The 24,469-nt window shown below is 38.8% G+C and overlaps 1 protein-coding gene across 1 annotated transcript; it reads right to left on the bottom strand.

Annotated features, from left to right (window-relative positions):
- Positions 1-454: 454 nt before the first annotated feature.
- LOC103471075 (voltage-dependent calcium channel gamma-1 subunit) lies at positions 455-16,531 on the bottom strand. Its single transcript, XM_008419908.2, has 4 exons — positions 15,942-16,531; positions 6,467-6,541; positions 2,722-2,868; positions 455-2,598 (listed from the first exon to the last, which is right to left on the bottom strand). Exons 1-4 carry the CDS (start codon positions 16,177-16,179, stop codon positions 2,366-2,368), a joined length of 693 nt encoding a protein of 230 aa, XP_008418130.1. The 5' UTR covers positions 16,180-16,531; the 3' UTR covers positions 455-2,365.
- Positions 16,532-24,469: the final 7,938 nt, after the last annotated feature.

Here is a 24,469-nt window from a genome sequence, read left to right as displayed (position 1 = left end):
TCTTTAAAAACCGCCTTTTCTGAAACTCCGCCTTCAGAAAGAGCTTCTCTATTAACCGTTTAACAACGTTTTTACCAGCGTTGCAGGGAAAGGTAGTTTGTATAATGAGCTCAGTAGATGTGCAGCTTCAACAGGTGTTTGCTAATTGCTACTGGCTAGTCTGAAGGAGCTGAGTGGATGGGCACTGTGATTCAGAAGGTTGGAAACTGCAGATCCAAGAAGAAGCTGCATCTCAAAGACTGAATACACAATTTTGTGTTGCTTCCTCGTTTTTCTTTAATTTTGATAATTGGAAGCAAAAAATGCAAATTCCACAGTTTCCTTGATTTTCTTTTTGTTTTTTTAGAAAAAACCCTGAAATATCCTGATCAGAAACATCCGATGCCTCTGAGACATGCAGCAGCAAATCTGGGTCTGAAAGAACTCGCATCCGAACAAATTGATACAAAACGTGTCCATTTTTTATTTATTTTATTTCCTTAGAAATTTGTAACGAGTAAGAAATACAGAATCAACGCCATTCCAAAGCTTATTCAACTGCATGCTGTATAGAGAAAAAGAAACATATCACATTATGGTAACATTTACCCCGAAATGTGACCATTTTATTTCATAACGCAGCAGCAACAATTTAGAGAACTAATATAAATGAATAGTTTCATCCAAACACATTCCTACGGCTGCATACCGTTAATTTCTAATCAAAGATTATTAAGAGGGCGATAAATCAAACTGAAGTACATCTTACTGAAATAAGTAAAGTTTTGGCCCTGAGCAAGGTTGAGATTCTGGTAGTTGCAGCTCCGACAGCACGATGCAGTCCGGTCTGACATTACACCGGAGTTCTGTATAAAAGGTTAAGTTAACATTCACACTGCTCACCTTTACGCATGTGATCCCCAAGCATTTCCAGTGGGAAGTCGAGCAAAGTCAAAACAAATGCAGAGGCTTTCTCAGTCTCATCGTCTGTACAAGTTTCTAGTTACATTTCTTCAATGTCAGAAAGTTTTGTGTTCATAAAAAACTAAATAAACCAGTTTCTTGCCCACGCCTTTAACTAAATCTTACACGGAAAGGCAACAACACTGAATAATCTGCATTGACATTAAAGTCGGAACAATTTCTTCTTGGGAAACTGGCTGGAAGATGAGTAATTAAAGGGATAGTTTGGGTTATTTGAAGTAAGGTTACTGAGTTTGTAGGAAAGTAAAGAACCCCTCTGAGCGGTGAAGGTTGCACTATTTCAGCAGCTTTTAGCATTTTAAAACAACACTAACGTAGTTCGAGCTGTTTGTACGACTAACAAGCTGCTAGCTTATCCCAACTCTGACGATTTGTTTACTTATCCTATTTAACATAAACTGACAGTGGGATGAAATCTGGCTGCTGCACTTGGGACAATATTACTAATAATATTTTACACTACAAAACATCCAAAATATCCCTATAAACGAACAAAGTGTCACTTACAGCACTTCTTTTTCTGCATATCCTGATTTTCTAGGTTATAAATAATCTGCTGGGGGTTTTTTGTTGGTTTTTTTACAAAAAAACAAACCAGCAGACATTACATAAATATAATTATTGTAGATTTGAATGCTAAGAAGGTCAATCGTGTTTGGTATAAATAAAACTTTCTTCATTTTGTCCGGGTTGTGGATCAGTAAAAGGCTGGTATGTGTGCGCAGTGCACCTGCTAAAACTGAACCTTTTCCAACATGGTTGGTGCTGCAGACTGAGAGTGTTTAGCATTCAGTCTGACACACACACACGCACACACACACACACACACACACACACACAGACACACACACAAACTTATTCTTAGAGTCAGCTTTTTTTCCCTTCATTCTCTTATCTGTAAAGCTTTTTTGAATAATCCTTGAGATGCCTGACATTGTCGGTGAGCAATTTAATGGCAACGCCATTAAAAGTACATAAACCTTCCTGTAAAGGTGTATATTATGTGGCGCTGAATCTCAAATTACTGTGACGTCAGACTTATAGAAAATCCTAAGGGCCGTTTTTGTCTAAAACATGGGAGTAAGACCATGGTCACATTAAGAATGATTCATGGGTTTAATCTATCAAAACAAACAAACAGGATGTCTGTAAAAAACAAAAAAAAACAACAAAAAAACAGCATGTGAATTGTGTTTCCGGTTGTGTTCACATCGGACGTGCATATGGGTCAGGAAAGCACATTAACCTCCTCACAAAAGGCCCCATTCAACTGCTGTTCGAAGAGACGACTGTGATGCGCAAACACCAACAACATGTTTCTCTTTTTTTACCCCCCTTTTTTTTTGTTTTTTACTGGAAAACTGCAAGAAAGAGATTCACCGCTGCGTTCGGTTAGCCTGCATCACTCTACTTGCTCCGGCTCGGCGTCCATGCACGTCTCCCAGGGGTTCCGGGGCATCTGAGGCATGGAGAGGACGAGGAGCGCGATGCCGGCCAGGAAGAGGAGGACGAAGCCAGAGCAGGCACAGGCGAAGGACCAGGCGTAGTAGTACGCGATCCAAATAGTTTCCTCGCTCTCGATCATGCGTTTCACCGACTGACGCATCACCTCCAGCGAGATGAAAGCGCAGATGCCTGAGGACAGAGAGGCGTAGGGTGTGAGCGGGATGGTCTGCGTAAAACTTTAGGTGTGTGTGGACTGTGAAGGCTGCTGGAGAAGTTGGAAGGTTTGAAGTGTGGAAGGTGAACGGAACCGACCTGCGAACGCGAAGAACATTCCGGCGGGTTTGAGAAGGTAGTCCCTTCCTTTTCCTTTGCCAGTGCACGACCCGAGCAGACACAGAGATCCGAGGATCATAAAGGCCAGGCTGAAAATGGAGATGGCTGCGGCGGAAATGTTGTACTCTGGAAGGAAAAATAAACAAATCTTTAAAAAGCGTGTGGGGGGGTGGGGGGTAAAAATATAAACAAACAGCTTGAGAAGCTCATAAGAGAAAAAAGCATCAAGAGTCCCTAGTATGTAGAAAACATACAGATGTCCAACAACCCTATAGCTGCCTAACAACACCGAGGTTATCTGATTGTAAACCTATAAATCTAGTCTCTAGGTGTTTGGACTATGTTTGAACATGATTTTTTTATATATATTTTTCAGATCTCAAGAAAGCTTGTAGCTAGCACGTTTCTCTCTCAGGCTACGTTCACACTGCAGCCCGAAGTGACCCAATTACCATGTTTTTTTGAAATTGGATTTGTTTTTGTTTTTTTGTTTTTTTTGCCATGGTCGTTCACACTTCCAAATATATGCGATCTAAATGTGTTCTCCAGTGTGAACTGCAGTGTAGATGACCTGAAAGTGTCCCGCATGCGCAGTAGACGTTGCAGTAACGTCACACATAGAGCGCGTGCTCAGCGTTTTGCCAACCGCCATAAAAATGTAGTGCTCAGTGTTTGCGGAAGTAAACATGGATGCAAACGATGGAATATATCGTACAATTTTGAAGTTGTTGTCTGACCGGAGCCAGCATATTAACAACTTAGTCCATGTTATCGTCCGTGATGGTTGTTGTTTTTCTTCCCGCTTGGGAGTAACACGGCGTATCAATGACGACCCGGTCAGATGAATGCAACCTGGACGTTGGGTCAAATTTGAATCGAATATGTATCGGATATAAAAGTGTAAATATGTATCGGATATAAAATAATACAATATTTTTTCGCATTCGAAAAAAAATCCAACCTGTGTTCAGACTGTCATGAAAAGGTCAAACACAGGTCGCATTTCGTCAAAAAATCGGAATTGGGTTACTTCAGGCTGAACGCAGCCTGACTCTAGTTAGCTAGCTAACTAGCTTACTTTTCTTTCTAGCAAGGAAGAAAGGAAAGCTAACTAGTTAGCTAGCTTAAGGCTCTGTCTGTCTATCTATGGCACGAGATTGTCTTTTATTTCACATGAACCTAAACTTTGTCATGATAGATTGTGTCATTTATTTAATCATATTTCAGAAGAAGATGCCTCCCTGCCAAAATGTTCAGCAACATTTTGGCAGAATTATTTATTTGATCCCAGTTGTCTTTTCATGGATTGTCTTTTCAGTAAAAAGAGCAACACAGAGACTTTCACTAACTTTCAAAGGCAATAACATTGATGTTCTCAAATGTACCAATATAAATTTGCTTTACTTTTATGTTAGCAGATTCCATGTGTGCAATGGAAACAGCAGCTGGTTTGTATTTTGCAGTGCTGGTTATGATCCGGAGCGTTTGATCTGCCGCCTGTTTGCCTGCTAACCATGCCACTGGGGGCTGAAGCTCTCCTCTGGGAGCTGAGAACCTTCATGTTGTGCTGGCAGGAGAGGACGGCCGCCACACCTTGAGCATTCTGGGCTTTGAGGTAGTTGGTGCATCTCTGCAGAGCTCTGGCACGCAACTTCATTTGTATTTTATGTGAAATCTATATTTTTTAAAAGCGCTTTATAGAAGTGTGACATAGGCATACCACAGTTAACTTAGTTTCTAGTCCAAGGAAGACTGGAGCATGTGACTTACCAAAGAAGCTCTTATGAAAATTATTTTCATATCTTCAGCAACAATATTAATGAGAACTACTTAAATGCCAGACTTCAAAAATGTTCTCCCAAAATGGCTGCTGAAAATGTAGCTTTAAGCTACTCATTTTCTAACTTCCTGCAGCAGGTAGGTACGTTTCAGTGCAAATCCGTTAAATAAAAATAACCGTGCCTGCTGCTTGACTGAATTTTTTGTAAGTGTTTCTGTCTGTGAGTATAAGAGGAAGAAAAGAAACTTACACCCAACAAATACACACAGTAAAAAAAAAAAGTCAGTGTTCACAGTTTCTACAAAATCCGATGTTTATTTTATTTTTGTCTTAATTTGTTGCTTTATATATATATATATATATATATATATATATATATATATATATATATATATATATATATATATATATATATATATATATATATATATATCCTATACAGTTTCTTTGCAGACGCATATCCAATCAGTCTCCAAAACTCTGATATCCCTCAGTTACATCAAGTGAAACCACCTTCAGAAGTTGTAAAGTCAGTTTGTGTGTAATTGATTGTATAACCTCGGCAGCTCTGTCAAAGCCTCAGAGGTCTGTTAAAGATAATTGGTGAACCATTTCACGAAGACAAAGGGGCAACAGAAATATAATTTCTGGAAAAGCTTAAAGCAGATTTAGGTGATGAAGTAATATCGTAAGATTTGACATTCTCACTCAGCATTGTTCAATTCATCCTTTGTAAATTGGAAAGATTATAGCACAACTATAAGACATGGCCGTCCACGTAGAGCAAAGTTTCGCATTTCCGCTGCCTGGCATATGGAAGACGTATCGCCGTTCCAGAAACACCTGACTCAAATGACTGCATGACAGGACAGTGATTCCTGGGGATTGAGAAGCACTGACCTAGAGTCACTGGCCATGCAGGAAGTCTGTGAATCGGATCATTTGAGAGGCTTATGGGAACACTGGAGAAGGCCAACTATTGTTGTACGCTACAAATCTGACGTCATGACAAGAAAAAAAGGCCACAAGTTAAGTAGGAAATGCACTAAGCATTTAGAAAGAGACTCCAGTTTTATTACTATGTCTTGTGGTACTACTGTGGTAACGATAAAGAATGATTTATTACTACGTTTTTAGTAGTAACACAGAAAGAACATGACTGTGTTACAGCAGTTATAGAAATACCATTGGTAGCACGCATCTTTAGGATAGCAGACGCATAATGAAGCGTAATTTGTATCATTAAACTGCAAACATATTTTCAAATTTATTTGACAATTATTGATGCTTTCATTGAACAGTGGAGAATGTAGCAATCTTGACAATACAGCTTTGTTTCTTTTTTAAAAACATTAACTGGAATTTATCATGACGAGGATTATTATCACGATAAAGAATGTATCGAATGTATCGTGATATTTGATAAATTATGTACTTTTTTGTAACTGGCTGATGTGTCTGTGTAAAATCATTTTTCTACATGTTTTTTCTGCTCACAAAATTTTTAGCTTTCATTAACTGTAAGCAGCAGTCATCAAAATTTTAAATATATCACAGCATGTGTTCAGTGAATCCAATTAATAAACGAGTTTAACTTTTTGAGCCGAATTGCAGAAATAAATGAGCCTTTCAACAATATTCTGATTTGTTGAGCTGTATATAAGTGTGTGTGCATGTCTATGCACACACATGCGCGCGCGCACACACACACACACACACACACACACACACGCACACACACACACACACACGACTGTTTAAGCGGTGCACACTTTCAACTGTGGAACAAAAACTGTGTTTTTGGTTGGACTGGACCATTTTAATGACCTATGCCACACAAGATGGAATATATTCACCAAACAAATCTGGCTTTTTGTGCTTCAGTGTTTGGACAAGATGGAGTGAAATGACCTTCAAGCAGAGAACACTTGGAGAGCAACGTACCTTTTTGTGTTTTGTATTCAAATATCTCTGCATCTTGTCCTGGATTGAAGTGCCTGAAGTAAGTGCAGTTTTCATCTGTGAAAATAGGGGGGGAAAAAAACAGATTTCAGTGTCAAGCCCTGTAAGGCGAAATAGTTTTTAAAATGTTTAAAGGAGATGTTAAATCTAAAGTATTAGTGTGAAGATGCCTGATTTACACATAAATCAAAAAGTAATTAAGAGACAAGTCTTAATTGCTATGCTTTTTGGGAAAAAGCTAAGTGTCTATATGTCATAAATTGAAATAAACATGTAACTAATACATTTCAGCCTAAATAATCAAAATCAATGTAAGTTTTTGTCTTGCAGCTATGAAAGTTAAAATGTGTCACGCATCAGAAAGGACATTCAATGTGACGATTAACGACTTCTCATCCTGAACTGTCTCTCTGACCTCGGGTGTGCCTCAGGGCTCGATCCTCGGGCCCATGATGTTCTCACGGCACAGGTGAGTGCCAAACATAACCTGTACATCTGTTCTTATGCAGATGTACAGGTCTATTTGCCAGTTGTCCCCAACAGCATAAATACATCGGAATCTATACTAAATGGGTTTTAAGAATTTCTGCACCTGAGTGAAAATAAAACATTCTGTGTTTGACTAAAATAAAAATAAAACATTGTTACAGCTGTTTCTGCTGGACTGTTGCTTTGTTTTAGATACTTCACTTTCTTTCTTCCTCTGCTGAACCACTGAACCTTTTCACACCCCCATTGAAGTCTTGCCACGCTTCTTTTCACACCATTACGGGAAACCCTCCTGCTGAGCACCTTGTGAACGTCTGGCCTCTATTGGAACACTTCACGCCCGCTCAGATCTGCCACATTTACGCTCTAAAAGCATCTAAAAACTGACACCCTCCGGATAACATTGACGGTAAAAACCGGTTCCCATTCAGAAATTCTCAGCTTTGTTCGGCATGACTCGACAAAGCAACTGCGGTCACAGCACAAATCACGGTTACGTTTTTCTCCTGCAGATGATGTGCTAAAGCTTTGGGATTTGTTTGAGTAAAAGTGCTCAGTGATTTGGCAGAGGAAAGGTTCTTTGATGTTGAGCCATGTCGATAAAATGTTGAATCCAGTTTAGGAGTAGTCTGGAATTAATGTCAAATCTAGAACATGTTTTACTTTTATCGCTCACTTTAGAAGTATATGATGAGAGCTAAGGCCATTTATCACACATAGTAGAACTGTACATGCTTTATGAGCTTAAGACAGAAACATCAAATCAAATAAATAAAAAAAAAAACTGCTTGAAATATCACGTTAAAGGATTAATCTCAGTCAGTGTAAAAAAAATAAAAAATCAGCCCTCAATTAGTAAGTTATTAAAGCTGCTGTGTGGAAATGTGCAAACAGAAAAAAAGCTTAGCATTACAATATAGCAAGTGCTTAATTTTCCATGCTATGAAAATGTTCACATGTTAAAATAAGATGAAATCTGAAACAACACAAACTATCCTATGTTCAGAGGGGAAATGAGCTTTCTAAGGCTTCCCAACCCCAGCTTTAACTGTCATGTACCACACTGTGTGGGCCCGCATATAAATAAAGATGTTTTTATGAATGAGAACAGGGACTGGCCATAAAGAGAAGGAAGATCGAAAGATGGTTACCAAGCAACAAGCCCCACTGTTTTCACTGTTGGCGGCACATAAGAGGTGAAATAGAGGCTTGTCAATGAGTTGTACCTCTGAGTCAAAGCTGACGGAGAAATGAAAGGCTTGGTAACAGCCTCCAAATCACCCGTATCTCAGAAAATAGTTCTTTATTTTCCTGTCATGAAAAGGCAATCAAAGCTGCTATTATTATTATTATTTTTTTTAAGATTATGGTGGGTGAACAGACAAGAAAATCCAGCCAGTGGTGTATGCAGACATTTTGGGAGGAAAGGTGGTAAAGTATTAAACAAGGGGGCTACCTTAGTGCTGTTTGATTTATTTTGGGCACAGACTACATTGTAAGCAAAAATAAAGGGGATTTCAGAAGGACACTTTTTGTTCAGAGGACAAAGGGCAGATGCTCTAGCACCAAACTGTCAACATTACCGCACAAGATTTATCTGAAAAGTTTAACACATTAATATTACATGATCAGATTACCTATTTTGACCTAAAAGCCACTCAACACAATGGACACGATAGTGACGGCAGCGACAAAAGTAGGAACATTTTTCAACTTTCCTGTGTTGTGTCGCTAGCTGTCTGTGTGTACTAGTTTGGAATTTCACACACAGGAAATTTGTCGGCCTCTTTGGCAGAAGGAGGACAAGCGATTGTACTGGGCTTGAATTACTTATAACAATGCAGAGTTGCAAAAGCAAGTGGAAAAAACCCAATGGAAGCTTGGATAAAACTAAGGTTGCAACGAGGAATTATCCTTCCAACGAAATACAAGCACTCTGTAGTTGACATTACTAAATTAACCTTTAAAACAAAGCGACTTCTTTTAAATTCTTCTGAAAATGAAAACCTGGAAAACTGAGACTCTTCAAACCACTTGATTTGAGAAAACAAAATTTTCTGAAACATTTTTTGAAAAGTTGCATATTTACAAAGCTTACAAAGTTAAGCATAGTGATTAATTGTGATTAATTAGATGTTTTTTAATCATTTGACAGCACAAAAACAATGGTATTTACTCCTAATTTTCAAACTAGGGCACATAGCCACCTAATGATACAACACAAGAAAGTTGAAAAATGTTGTACTTTTGTCATTGCTGTCACTATCGCGTCTGGTGTGTTGAGTTTACCCCCAGTGGTTCATGGGACAATTCAAAGTTAAAGGTGGGTACCATGTGTTGGCAATTTCCACTGATTTTCTGAACCACCCATTAAAGACTGAGTAATGGCCCAGATAGGGCGCTCGACTGTTTTTACCAATGCAATTTGTATTTATACGCCTATCTTGATCCCAGAACCACTTAGTACATATTTAATCTTCACAAAATCCCAGTGGGGGCCCACATGGGTGGGGCGGTCACATGGAAGACCCCTACTTCCTACCACCATAACAGGAAGTCGCTACCTGGTTCCAAGCTATTATTATTATTATTTTTTGTTCTCATTTTACACTTCTTCAACAAACTATAGCAAATATGAAGACAAACAAATTTCAAAACCTTTAATTCTATAACTATCTGAAAATGTTTGGGTCCCTCAGTGACACTCTGACACTGTGTTCTCTATTATTGGCACTTGTCCTGCTGGCTGTGCTGACATGTTGTGCAACGCCTTTCTTGTTCTAAATAGGACAGTCTGTCATGTTTCCAAGGATCAGGTGAGAACGCCGGTTTCAGCGTCTCCGCACGCTGTCATGTTGCTTCCCTGTCTTTTTTTGATGCGTGCCATCGATTCACTTTGTCAGAAGAGGAAATGTTAGGGCCAATAACCACAGCCAAAGTCTTAAGATAATCCAAATTTAGTTGATTTTACAAAGTCGAAAACTCTGGACGCCAGATAAAGTTGGTTGTAAACTTGGGTGTGTTTAAGAGCAAAATAACATTGATTCCCAATCTGTTTTGGAGTATACCACCTGTCCCGGTGCAGTGCGAAGTAATTTGAGTCCTGCAAAGAGACGTGGTGCTGTAGTCAGGTCTTGAGTTAAGGGTTTGATGGTCCTGCGGGTCTTAGAGTTATGCCAGACTCTGCCATGAGGCCCTGTCACTCAGGGAATCCACAGGCTTGTGCATGAACACTTGACCCCCATGGCTCTGCCCCAGCACAGCTGAGTATTTACATGCCTTATTTTTGTAGCTAACAGCAGTGCTTCGCTGCGTGCAATATAAAATTAATCGCTCGCTTCCTATTTCTGGAACCTCTCAGATAGTTATTGTATTGGCCCTGTTGCAGCACCGCGGCTATGGAAACTGCCAAAGTCCTGGTCTGAAAGTTTTTCAAGCAGAAAAGGTTTGAGAGCTGAACGGAATAACCATCGTTGCCTATTTATAACTAGTAGCATCTGTGAATAGCGATTAAACCAAAGGCGATAATCAGCGTAAAGTTTTCTGTGCTTGGATTTGAAGAAAGCCATTAACAGCAGAAATAAGTCACCATCTGTACTTTGTCAACATTCTGGTAAAAACAAGGCAACCCACACTTTCCTCTTGAGGATCTCCTCGCCAAATGCTTTTTCATCAGATGTTGAAAACTGTCTGCAGGCATGTATCCAAAATTATCAATGACTTCCCTCAGCAAATCCTTCCAGCGGGGAAATCCATGCTGTCTACTGGGACATTTTCATACTAAAAAAAATATATATATTTTTTCTTATTAGCATATGATGAAGTGATGTTTCTGTTACATTTGCATGGTGAGCGTCATCCGTCTGTCTCATTCCAGCTGTAGCATAAACCACTCCATGGACTTTGATCTCAAATTTCAGTGTCAGTTCAAGATTTAGTCAAAGTTCGCTTCCAGTACAGCCAAAATAAAGCATCATTTTCAAAACAAAATGACTTTTCTTTGTGTCTCAACATTAAGAAACATAATTTTATCAAATATGTTTCTGATATTCTAAGCTGTTGTTGTTGTGTTGGTCTATTTCTTTTTAGTAAAAAGAAAAAAGAAAAGAAACAAATGTCTATCTTGTAAAATAAAAAAAAAAGTACAAAACTGCCTGTATCCTCTTTTTCTGAGTGCTTTTTAACTCTGGAAAGATTTGAGAATTTCCTTTGGAGAATAATTAGCCTAATTTGAGTTAGGCTCATGGTCCCTGAGATTGTTTGGTTTGTTAATTGGTGTTATTTATTTACACAATTGTTATAGCAAAATTAATTAAATGCCACAGTCAACCGTAGCGAACCACTGCCACTCATAAATAATCAACATTATTAGTTACGGCGCTTTGAACTTAAAAGTGATCGTTTGAAACAGAAAAAAATACTAGATGCCACTTTAATCAACCATATTGCTATACCAAAATACTAAATTAGAGTGACTGACCAATAGATTAAAAATCAATTGTCTCAAAGGTTATTGATTTCAATTCAAATTCAGCAAATTAGTTTATGAAACATTACTTTTTCAAAGTGTTTTTCTTCACCTCTGGTTTGCTTTGTTAACTACTTGTTTGAACAAATTTAGCTAATTAGTCTAAATTAGTTAGGAGTTAATTTGGTCTCACCAACAAAATCATTCGACACAAACCTTGGTCTTTAACGGTACATACTCACACCGCATAATGATATTTGTACATATCTCTCTGCAGGTTCTTTCATGCTCATTCTTACATATTTTATGTGTGTCTGTGGGAAAAATCCATGTAATAATCTGGTATAAACTAATCTGAATCAGTTGAAAACAAATTTAACCTCATTTCCAGTTTTTAGAAATGTAATCATTTCTCTGGCTCTATTTTTACTTATATATTCTTTCCTTTTTACTTTTAGTAGTTTATTTCATCATTATTTCATATTTTACTGAAGTGTTACTTGGTTAGTAAGTTTATTAATTAAGTTATTAGCTGGTTGAATTCTTTCTGTTTAACTTTTTTATGCTGGAGAGACGTTCAGTCATTTTGATCCAGATTACTAGTTTTATTACTAAGTACTTTCAGCATTTATTAACAGTTATTCATAGCTAAATCAGACTATTGTTGCACAGCATTAAGATGATCTGATTACATTCATTTGCTTTTACTGTGAATAAATATCCTAATTACATGCAACTTTTGCAGATAAAAACTCTGGAATTCAAAATATGTGCCACCTATCGCCGCCGTCTGGAGAGGTCAACATGTGCCCGGGTGGGTCAAATTAATGAGAAAATCCGGCACGTCTGAACCAGCGAGCCGCGCCTCAGGCGTTTCAGCTGTTCCTGAAAGAGACCTGCGGTGCAAACAAAGGGCAGGCATCCCAATCGCCGCCGTCAGTCAAGAATTAGCTTAACTTTGTGAGTAGAAGGGATTTAGAAAGGTGTCTATGGTCATGTTGTGAAAAGCTGACAAAAAAAAAAAACAAACATTAACAGCTGCATGGCATACAGTCTAAGTGCTACTCATATAATGGCTTGCTGCATTGTACTTATAAATACGAGCAATTTTAGGAACATTTAATTGTATTAGCACCTTTTTGTCATTTTTAAACCCTTAACTTCCCTCATGACAGTTACGAGGTATTAAATGGTTTCATTTAGGTTAAAGCTGCACAAAATTCAAACATTTTCTAGACTCATTAGCTGTTTGGTAGTGATCTAAAAAGCAACCCACGAATTTCACTACTGAGTATAGTATTAAAAAACAAACAATTTCCTTTTCCATGTTCCTTAAACGGTGACAGACTTTAAAAAAAACACACGTCATTTCCACTTTCAGTAGAATGGAACATAATTCTTTTTTACACAGTTCATAACTTTTCACTCTCGCCCGGAAGGTTAGCTGGAGATAGGCACCAGCAACTCCCGACCCCACTAAAGGACAAGGGTGTAAAGAAAAAGGATGGATGGATGGATGGATGGATGGATGGATGGATGGATGGATGGATGGATGGATGGATGGATGGATGGATGGATGGATGGATGGATGGATGGATGGATGGATGGATGGATGGATAACTTTTCACCGTTAGATGTCTGTATGTGTTTCTGTTTCATAAGGTAAGGTAAAGTAAGGTAATTTTATTTTTAAAGCACATTTTCTGCAACAAGGCAATTCAAAGTGCTTTACATGAGTTAAAAGGAAATACAAACAAAATAACAAACCAAAGGAAAAGAGGAATGGACACATTAGGGCAGGTGGCAACATTCAGACCAAATAAAGAGGCAAAACAAAGACAGGCTGTGACGTCAAAGGGCCACAAAGGAACGTTACTGAGCGTCCTGGCAGAGTTCGATAAAGGTGTTGTTTATCTAGGAATGTCCTTAGGAGCGTTCAGCTTCGCAACTCCATGGATACAGGAGGGAGTGAGGAGGGAAGAGCATTGTGCTTACATATCTTCAAGGAGATTAGAGATATGTAGCCCTTCCAAGGCCACACAGGGAAAGCCAGTTCATAAACAGAACGTCTTACGTCAGGAAGATTATAAATTTCAATCTTCCCTAAAGTCTCTTTGATACATCTCAGTTCCCAGTCATCCAAATTAGTTTGATCGTTCCACTGAGCCAAAACTAGCAACTTCTCCAAGATCGATTCCATCTGGTTAGTGAGTTTTAGAGTCCTCGTCTCTGTCCACACCAACAGGCTGAGTGTTCGCTAGTTCGGCCAAGTCCGTCACAAATTTGTCGATAAGCCAGGAATCCACAAGCTCCAAACTGCAGAAATCCTGTTATCATGAATATGTACATCATAAGTTATTCTCAGCAGGTTTTGTGGCAATCACTGTGGGAGTAAACTGTTTAGTTGTTGTGAAATGTAGTGTTTTTTGGTGGTCTCTTTACTCTCTGTTGCTTATGAACTGTAGTTTCTCTGGCTGGTACCTGCAGTAATCTGATTAAGTCTTCACACTCCTGTTTGAAGAAGACACCACCCTCTTCAACCCAGAGAGCCATTTTGTTTTCGGTTCTGATAAATATAATTAGTCCTGAGCCACAAAACCTAAACCCTCCTTCAAAAAAGAAAAAAAACCCTGAAATAATTAGTAGATGCTGTTTATTGTTGTTGGTTTTTAACCACAAAAACGGTAGCAAGAAGCATATCAGCTACGAGTGGTACTACATTATTAATATAATAATAATGTAATACAAGACTGTGGAGAAAGTATTTGGCCTATTTTTTGTTGTTGGTGCTTTTTTCCTCAAACGTTAATGTTTCAGAACAACAACCACATCCTAAAGGGGTAAAAATGACAACATGAGGAAAATACAAAAAGCCGTTTTCAAGCAAAAATGTGTGCAGTAAAGGAAACAAGCTTTACCAAACCAATTTGGCCCTGTGAGGAAAAAAAAGTAATGGTTCCTATTTGGTGAATCATACATGAACTGTAATGTTGCCAACAGGGGAAATCATTTTTTCATGAAAAGTCATGTTGGTTTGGTTTGGATGACTCTCGATACTCAGTAAATAAAATCAGCAACTTTGTATAATATTATTATGTTTGATGACCTGAAAAATCACAGTGTAACAAGGAGAAAGAAACTGAAGAAATCGTCAAGGGGGGGTTAACACTTTTTCATAGCAATGTAGAAAAAAAATCCGCTCATATTTTAGAAAGTTAGTGACAATTTGAAGCTGTTTTCTTGTAGCAAACTATTTTTTCACATTACCAAATTAAACAGCAACATAAATGATGCGTCTAAGAAGTTGTTTTTGATGCAGATTACTAGTTTTATTACTAATTATCTTCAGCAATTATTAATAGTTATTCATGGATAAACCAGACTATTGTTGGACAGCGTTATGATGATCACATTCATTTGTTTTTACTGTGAATAAATGTTATCCTAATTACATGATGCAACTTTAGTAGATAAAAACTCCAGAATCCAAAATATGTGCCACATATCACCGCCGTCTGGAGAGCTCAGCATGTCTATTAAATACTCTTAAATTAATATTAATCATATAAATACTAATAAAAAAAATGCACATCTAAAGCACAGTGAACGATTTTTTTCCCCCTTAAAAAACCTGTAGTAAAACCTATTGGTGGTCCTCAAACTTCACATTAAGTGTTGGGTCTCATTTGCCTCCGAGTTATAGCGCGGTTCGAATGCAGACGTGGATGCCAGCGGACTACAGACAGCTTCTAAAGCAGATTATAGCGCATGGCATTCTGGGTAATGCCATACATGCGCTTTCACCAACAACGTGACTCTTGTGGAAAACGTGAAAAAACGAGGAAATAACATCTCACCAGAGGGAGAAATGGTTCAGTCTTTTTCCAAACACAAAAGGGAAATCCTACAACCGTTAAAATCTGATGCCACTCCATGTTTGTTTACACTTTGTAAAGAAGGAAGTTGAGCTCATGTCTTCTTCTGAGGTTTTTGTGTCGTTTCCCCCTGGTTCTTGTAGCGCCAACACAGGCGAGGAGGGGAACAGGTTTTTCAAAGGAATCGTTTGACAGAGTGCAATGTGAAAGCGAACCGCATTGGCTGAAAATGGAACAAATGTCACCATTTTGGTCCTCTATCGAAGTCTACCAAACCATCAGGTGTGAAAACACCCTGACATATTGTGTGTTTACTTTGTTTTGACAATAGAATAATTTTTGCATTTTTCATAAAAAAGAGATACTACTTTCAATACCTTTAAAAGTATCTCAAAAGTTTGGACACTCCTGATTGAGTACCTCTACAGGGATTTCACACAGTCATGTGACTTCCTCCGTTAGGCCCTCTATTCTTAGCTTCAAGCTTAGGCTGTGGTGCAAAAAGCTATAGCTGCGCTTTGTGGGGCTAAATTGTTTGCCACATTCTAAAACCTAAACTTTTATGATTTGTTTTGTCTTTACTGATGAGTTAGAAAGTGTTTTGCCAGGATTTTTTCTGTCTTACCTCCAGGCAGGCTGATTGGTCCGCAGCCATGCCCTTTCTCGTAGTTCTGCTCAGTGATGTAGATGTGCTTCTTGCAGAGCCTCCAAAGGCCGAAGTGTGCTGCCTCGCAGGTCTCATTGAACCTCACCACCGGTGGGCTCAGCACTGCCCAGTGGTCCGTTACCACCGCTGTGAACATGCACGCCATGCCCACCACCAGCACGAAGATGGCGATCTTTATCTTGGTGCGTTTGTGCATGTTTCCCAGTTGGTGCGACTTCTAGTCAGTTAACAACAACAGAAAGTACGTAAGACTCAATATTCTGATCTGAAACTCTGAGACTTTTTCCCCTCGGTGGGCCGCGGTAAGTCTCAGGGAAAAAACGTCGCTGTCCTTCCCCTCTCTCCACCCAGGACGAATGTCTTCTCTCTCGCTACTGCAAATCTGCGCTTCTGGTTTGAAGGGAAGGGGGCCAGACTCCTCTGTCCTACTTTCATGCCCCTCTTTCCCCTCGCACTGTGAGCCGCCGCTCTACGGACGGTTCACAAAGTCAGCTGTTGGGGTAGATCAGAGAAGTTGATGACCAGACTGTCTGCCATGCTGGGGAATGGGTGTGTTTCTCAGGGTGTTGTATGCTATAAATGACCATTGAGTCAGACTCTGCGCTTATCCTATTACAGTATCACTGTGTTGAGATTAGCAAAGTGCCATTATAAGAGTATTAGCATAATACTTTTATATATAATAATGCAAGCTGAGTTTTAAAGAAGTGCTTTTAGGAGGGTATCAAATAGTTTCTCTTGCTTGTTTAATTGTCATATGATATTGTTGAGTCAAAGCTCTGTGATGTTTTTGTATGGATTTGTCTCTTTATACTATATATATATATATATATATATATATATAAGAAGAAACTGTGTCTATAATGAGCTGCGACTGAAGACAGGAACACTTCCCGTATGCGAGGCACTACTTTGAAATTGATATTAACTGTTGAGGTAAACTCTGTGTCTGCAGTAAATCAGCTCTATCTCCTAGACTTCTGCAGCAAATCAAAAGCTCCTTTAAAACAAAAACTCACCAAGAGGTTCAAGAAATAAAGAAATGCCAACATGTAAAAACAAGCTTCTTTTGATTTAGAAATTCTACTAATACAAATATCACATTGTATTGCAGCCTGTCATTTCAAATCCTCTAATATCACATATAATTTTGTCCTTACTGGATCATAATATTAAGGAAAACCTCATGCCGAACAGCTTTTGCTTGTACAACTTCTTTTAAAAAAAGTCAGTGAGATGCTGCCGATCAAATAACCTCTTAACCATTAAGCGATTATCAGTTATTGGATAATTAGTCAATGAGTAATATGACTCTGTTGTTCAGTGCAAAACTTGCAGCAGTAATTCAAAGACGTGTCAGAGAGCAGCAGTCCAACACTGAGGTACATGATCCACCAGCAGCTGCTTTGTTACGGAGGGTGTTGACCGCTGGAGTAAATTACACCTTTGTTATGCCATCGGGGGCTACTGTACCCTTGGTTGCCTTGGTGACCAGTCACTCAACCTGTACTGGGGTTTTTACTGCTCCTTCTGCAGCATGGCAAAATAAAAGAGGTAAACTGCAAATTCAGATTTTGTTTACCCTGCGACTGTGTTCACATATTGAAAACAACATTGGCAGAAAGGAGTAAATGACACAAGTTTAAGTAGCTTCTACTTCTAGTATCTTTGAGAGTGCAAACATGAAGCCTTCAACAGAGGTGGGCGGATCGATTCAAAATATCGATACAAAGTCAGTTTTGGTATCAGATCAATGTCAGCATTGTAAGAGCAATACTTTAGTTTCAGATTCCTTCTTGCACACATTATGTTAATATATTATTAAAGTATTTTGTCAACAGCTGCTGTCCTACAAAATAATTCAAAGGAAAAACTACAAAAATGCCTAAAAGTCAGAAATTTGATGATATATCAAACTTAAATTAAAAGTATCTATATCAGTATTGACATCGGCGATATGGGCCCTGTATTTGCTGGGTATCGCATCAATACCAAAAAATGCTATATCACACACATCTACCCTTTAATTAGTCATTGACGTAGTGCATGGGATGATTCATAGATAAAAATATACAACCTGAAGTTATAAAAAAGGATGAAGAATATCACTATGAGTCACAATATAACATTTCAACACTCAAGTTTAGTAGCAACAAGGTTCTCTAAATACAGCCTCCGAACTTGTCCGATTCTTCAAAAAACAGTCAGAAAGTTGACAGAACAATTTGAATTTTAGCCTTAAACTAACTCTTTTCATTCAGATTCAGATTTTAACAAATCATTTACTTTTGGCCGAGCGAATAAAAAATATTTTGAAATCATCACTGTCTCGCTATTTATTACCCAAGGATCAGAACCAACCTCAGACTGTGGAGCACGTACAATGTTAAAATGCCACACTGGTTAAGTTGTCAGTTACTTTTTGACATGTCCTTAGGAATGGCTGATATTGCAAAAGCTGTATTTCACTGATTATCTGTTGCTAATGTATTTCTGGAGTGCTGAAAGTAGAAAAAATGTGACAAACCGAGAACTAGACGGTGGATTTTGACAACCGTCCCTTGGTTGTCAAAGGGACAGTTTGACAGCCAACCGTCCCTTTGACGGGTCACCAGTAGGGATTGGTGACCCTACTGCTCACCAATCCAGTCAGAATCTGTATGTTAGTCATTTATATTGTTGCATTCGCACGATACCATCAGCTGTATTCTTGGAGGAGCAACTGTTCATACTCATAAATCTGGGAAAGGATATAAGGTCATTTTCCAGTAATTTGGAGTTCATAATTCTGCAGTGAGAAAGATTATTCACAACTGGGAAAAAACATCCAACAAGGCTGCCAGGCTTCCCATTGGAAGACTCCAGCAAGGTCACCCAGGGGTCGGATCATGCCATGCTCACGGAAACGGCTAAACTCCCGAGAGTTACATTCCTGACCCTACGGACTACAGTTTGCATCTTAGATGATGACAGCGCAATTAGAGGAATACTGAACCGGTTTGGCCAGTGATGATGAAAAGGTTTCCATGAACCAACTTTTCCAATTATTTGAATCAGTTTTAGGTAACAATTGACATAATCAACACAAACAAAGAAAACAATTTTGTCCTTAAGTTGTTCTGTGTATTAAGGTGGAAAGCACAGTAAGCTAATCATGCTTACTGAGTTTTTCTCAGCACTTTGATAAGCCTTTGTTGGTGATGACAACTTTAAACTCCCTTTAAACCATAACTGTTATGGGAGCCTTTCCTGGTGCACTTTGACCTTCAGTTTTTTCAATAGATTTTAAATTTCGTTCAAGTTGAAGGATGAAAAAAGTCCGTCCAAGCTCATCTTAGCAGATTTATAACAGAGAGTTTCCTTGGCCATATGTTTCAATCACTACTTTACTGAGAAATTCACTCTAAAGTCGGGATGAATGGTCCATTTCTCCATTCATCCCGACTTCTCCTGATCTCAGGTGGTTTCTTCATACTTTTTTTTAGTTCCTCAGTGCATCCCTTTTGCTTCTAATATTATTTGGCAAGCTTCAGGTTCACTTTCTTCATCAGTGGAGCCTTGCGCAGTGATCATGCTTAAATGTAATTATGCTTTGCGTGAACCTTGGTGAAGGAAAACCTTTTCATAAATTATCAATTGGGACAGCAGCAGCTGTTTGTAACCAACACTTCTAAGTAACAACAGATTTCAACCTATTTTGCTTTGTTTTTTTTTTTGTTTGTTTGTTTTGATTTGATGTGTGGATTACTCTAGACGTATGATGAATCGACTGGTCTGTTTTCTTGCTCGTGCCGTTTCTCCTGGCTTGTCGTTCACTCTCCCTGTCTGCTTCCTCCACTTTCCCTCATGTGGATCTGATCTCACTGATTACCTCCACCTGCCAAGTTTCTATTTATATGCCTCGCGCCCTCGGTTCAGTGTGAGATCATCTGTTGTCATCAGTCCCAGCTATGAAGCCGTTTGTCGACCCTGCCTATCCTTCAACTGTTGCATTTGCCTTCTGTTTTTTTTGTTTTCTTTTGGACGCACAGTTTTTGACCTTTGCCTGGATTTTTCATTGTTTTTCACATTCTAGACTGCTTCTGTTCTTCCTGGATATGGTATGTGCATAACCCTGGACTCTGTTCCCATTAATCAACGCTTTGAGTTGGGGTTGTAGTCTGAGGCGTTTTGGAGGACAGGTGATCAAGTTGGGGGGGGGGGAAAGTAGCATACTTTTTTTCTCCCCCCGACATTTTTTACAACCCCACAAATGATCACTTGTATCATTTGCCTCAGTCCTTGCACACAAAAGGATTAAGATGTATGAAAAAATTATGGTTATTATGTGTACAACATAAAGAAGTAGTCTGTTTGATGCAGCTGTTGTTGGGTAAAATTACTGGTAATATAGGCTGTTAAATCCAGAAATGAGACCTTGGGTCAAACACTACAAAGTGATTTCAGAAGGGCATGTTTTTGTGGCGCTCTAGCACCTCCAAGGGTCTCGGACTAAGATTCCTTCTTCTACAGATGAGTCCCTGCTCTTCCAGGCAAACCCTTTTACCTCCTTACTTGGTTGCCAACTGGAAACAGACGTCACTCACCGCTTGTATCAGGATCAGTAGCAGCTGCAGAGAATATTTTCCCAAGGGGATAATAATGAAGTGATACCGACATTGTAAATTTATTGTCAGTAGAAATGTGTTCGCTGAGAAATCGTAAACCATAAATTCAGGTAAAAAAAAAAAAAAAATGAATGAAGCAAATGGGGTTTTTGTTACTTTTTTTTTACAGTTTCTGGAAAAAAAATTATAAATGTGCTACTTTTTCTCTTTTTGTTTTCTTTCAATACTTACAAAGGGCACTACTAACTGCAACCCTAATATGCATACAGAATACAAGCTTTAAAACAAACATACATTTGTAATGGTTTACTACCTTCTATCTTTCAAAAATAACGTTTTGTTTTTTGTAGATTTTAATCCACAATCTTTCCCAGAAAAACCACTTAAATCCATTCTGTTTCACAAAGCAGAGGAAGAGTTTGAAAAAAGGTCACGTTTCTGAATCATTTAAATAACTTCAGCGAGATTCATGAAAGATACATAAACACCCGTTTATGTATCTTATCTTAGAATTTTTATGAAAATGTCTACCTTTTGGTATGTTCAAATCGAAGGATTTTTATTAAATTGTTGAAAGATCGCACGCCAGTAAATCAGCTTTATTCACTTTAGCTTTGTGAGATACTCAACATAAGATATCTAATAGAGAAATTCAACTTGCAGTAAAGGGATATTACAAATAATGTTTCCACCCTTTTCATAGCCCTCCTGTGGAAAATCAGCTCACGTTGAGTCTCTTTAGAGCAGCTGTTTACTACTTTCCTTTTGCACCAGTAGATGTCCCACTCAAAGTCAAATATTTAACAATAATAAATGGTATAGATACTCATAAACCATTCGGTCTCAAAAATCACTTGGAGAGAGCAGTTATTTTCTCTTCAATGCTTTCTGTGCAGTAATCAGTGTATTTCTCAAAAATGATGGCTATTTATAATCAACACACAAAACGCTGTTTAATTATGAGAAAAATCAACATGGACTAAAAATCAAAGAAAATAAGAATTAAATTAATAATCAAACCAAGACATGATTGCTCATAATTAACAGAGCTAAAGACACAAACGAAACAAAAAAATCTGATTTACTTTAGAAGCTGCCAGTAAACACAGGAATTGATGTTAAAAATCTAAAGCTGATTAAAGATGGAAAATTCATTAAACATTTATCTGTCCCTGAAGTAAAGAGTTTAGGAACTGGGATTCTGATCTCTGACTGAAATTTGAGAGAGAAATCACGACTGGAAGAAGTTTTAATCATCACAGCGGTTGTATTAACCAATCTGGATGAAGTGACTGAGGGACTTTTAAAAAGAGCAGCAGCACCTGACCTGAAGGACATCGACTGGTTTGCCCCTTTGACCCTCCATCACACTGACGCTATCGCCTGACAGCTGAGAGTTGGCAGTTTGAGTCCTCAGGGAAGGTTTGGGTGCTTCACATTTCTTCTGAGGGAGTCGACCTCGTCCGATGGACTAATCATGCGTGGCCCGGAGCCGAGCCGTAAATCTAAATGATTGAAATGAGTCATGATGCACGGCTGCATTCATTAAGGCTGATTAGCTCAGCTTACCAGTCCATTTGTTTTCTCCTTCTTCTTCTCGGGATTTCTAAATTTCAGTTGCGATCTGAGGCAAATCGGACATGTACTGTTAGGAAAATAAATAGATAAACAAGTAAATTTACAACTGAATTTTCAAATATATATATATATATATATATATATATATATATATATATATATATATATTTGAAACATTTACAATATAGATATATATATATTGCAAATGCATTTTATTATATAGTTTAATATGATATCAATAAATGACACTGAGCATTTTGGAACTACGTCAAACTGTATTTTCTCGTATTAAATCAGATATTTCTATGACGTTGTAGCTGTTCCAAATAAATACTACATGCTTACATCTTAAACTACACTGTAAGGTATAACATATGGTGTATTTTTATTTTGAAGACTACAAAACAACTGAAGATGTTGCTGTAATTTATGACAAGCCGAGCTTTACCCAGATTAAAAAAGGTTAAGCTTCAACTGCTGTTGGCTAAATCCAGTTATTAGCACAGGGACAGATGCCATCACAATGTGTGCTCCTACTTCCTGGATTCACAGCATAGCAAAGGTATGAGAGAAAGGGGGAGAGAGAGAGAGTTCAAAGCCTGCCGAGGGAAAAAAATGTCAGCCATTTTACATTTTCAAAAAAGAATTTGGAAAGAGAGAGGCAACACGCCTGCCGGAAATCAGAAATCAGATCTGGATTTTTTTCACTTTAATTCAACAGATTTGATTGCTGCTTGTGACACTCACCTGAAGCTGTAGTGGTCTGAGCGTCAGGCGCTTCTGGCTTGCATTCAAACTCTATGTGGAGGCCCGTCGAGGGCCCGTCGTTTTAAGCATCTAGCGCGACGCGATTTGAACCATTTGGAGCGTTTTGAGCGTTTGACGCTCCACGTAGACTTCTAACGTAAACCAGAGGCGCCTGACGCTCAAAACGCGTTTGGTGTGAACGCGCCATTAGACTGGGGGGCGAAAGGGAGCGGGGTGCAGGGCTGTTTGGTGACGTAATTTATGTAATGTGGGAATATGGGAGCACAGCGGGAAACGGGAGTAAGATACGTGGTTTCCCGGAAAAAAGCAGAGACTGGACAGGTATGTTGTGGTCAAATAAAGTTGAAGTTACCGTTAATTATCACCAATTACTTGATAAAAAATATTGAATGTGGGGCGTGGCGTGGCGCGCGATCCGTATGCACAAGCTACAGATCTCGTCGAAACTCGACTCACGTTGTTGGTTCCTTTGCTGCTTGTCTTTGTCCCCTTTTCTCTGTCTGACTACGGTCAAATAAAGGCCACTAATTCCAAAAATAATTCTTAAAAAACATAAAAGAAGTTGTCGTCGACTGTAAAAGAAAAAAAAAACGTACTTATGCTTCTGCATGTATCAAGTTTGAGTGAAAAGAGTACGCAGCCTCTGCTATATATAAAGAGCCGCGGTGAGTTGTGAGTGCTAACAAGCATGTTGGTTATTCCAGTGACTGCGTAGAGAGGTGACTCTGCCATTTCCCCTTCAATTACCGGAGGAGATGTTTCACCGACACGCAACAGGAGGTGGGCCAGCTTTCCTGTGGATGAAAATATCAGTCAGGATTCACGGCATTCGCATCCACAGGACCTCACACGTCCGGTGATGGGCAGAGACGGATACGGTGGGGGTGGGGGGTGGGGGATATTGCTCATATTCATGACTGGAAGGGAAAACGTGGACATCAAACCAGTTTGGCATAACATAGATATAAGTCTCATGCTGACTTTAAATATGTCTGTTCTAATTCAAGGCGTCTCCTTGCAAACATCAGTGACCGGAATGACAAGTATGGCTGGCAGAGCTGAGTATTCACCCTTTAAAACACACATGGAAGTCACCGAGCTACAGACGCACCGAGTGGCTGCCGAATTTAACCGGTTACAACTTCTGACAAATATCTCTAAGCAGCACACAGACCATTAAGCAGACATGGAAACCAGTCGAGCATGAGCGCTTCAAACCAGAAAATCTGATCCAGCAATACGACACACAGCAACTTTTTTGTAGACGCGCTATTCAAATTCCGGATGAGCTCTTGGGAGCCTGTTAGCTCAAGCAAGCATTAAGTTGGCTGATCTTGATTTCCTGTGCTGTCTGGCTAGCTGCCAGATCCTAACAACCACATCAGCACTGCAGTGTTAACCAGATACCACTGGGTCAATCAAAGCTTGCAAGATACTCTTAGTGTGTCACTTTGGATGAAGTTTGCATCAGTTTAGAAATACACATGCTTAGTTTTTTAACAAATTTTGTTTTTCCGAATCACTGTTTAGACC

This window comes from Poecilia reticulata, chromosome 1 (genome assembly GCF_904066995.2).
Source record: "Poecilia reticulata chromosome 1, P_reticulata-male-v2, whole genome shotgun sequence".
Lineage (NCBI taxonomy): Eukaryota > Metazoa > Chordata > Actinopteri > Cyprinodontiformes > Poeciliidae > Poecilia > Poecilia reticulata.
The sequence above is the reverse complement of the archived record's forward strand: the minus strand, read 5'-3'. Positions and strand labels throughout refer to the sequence as shown.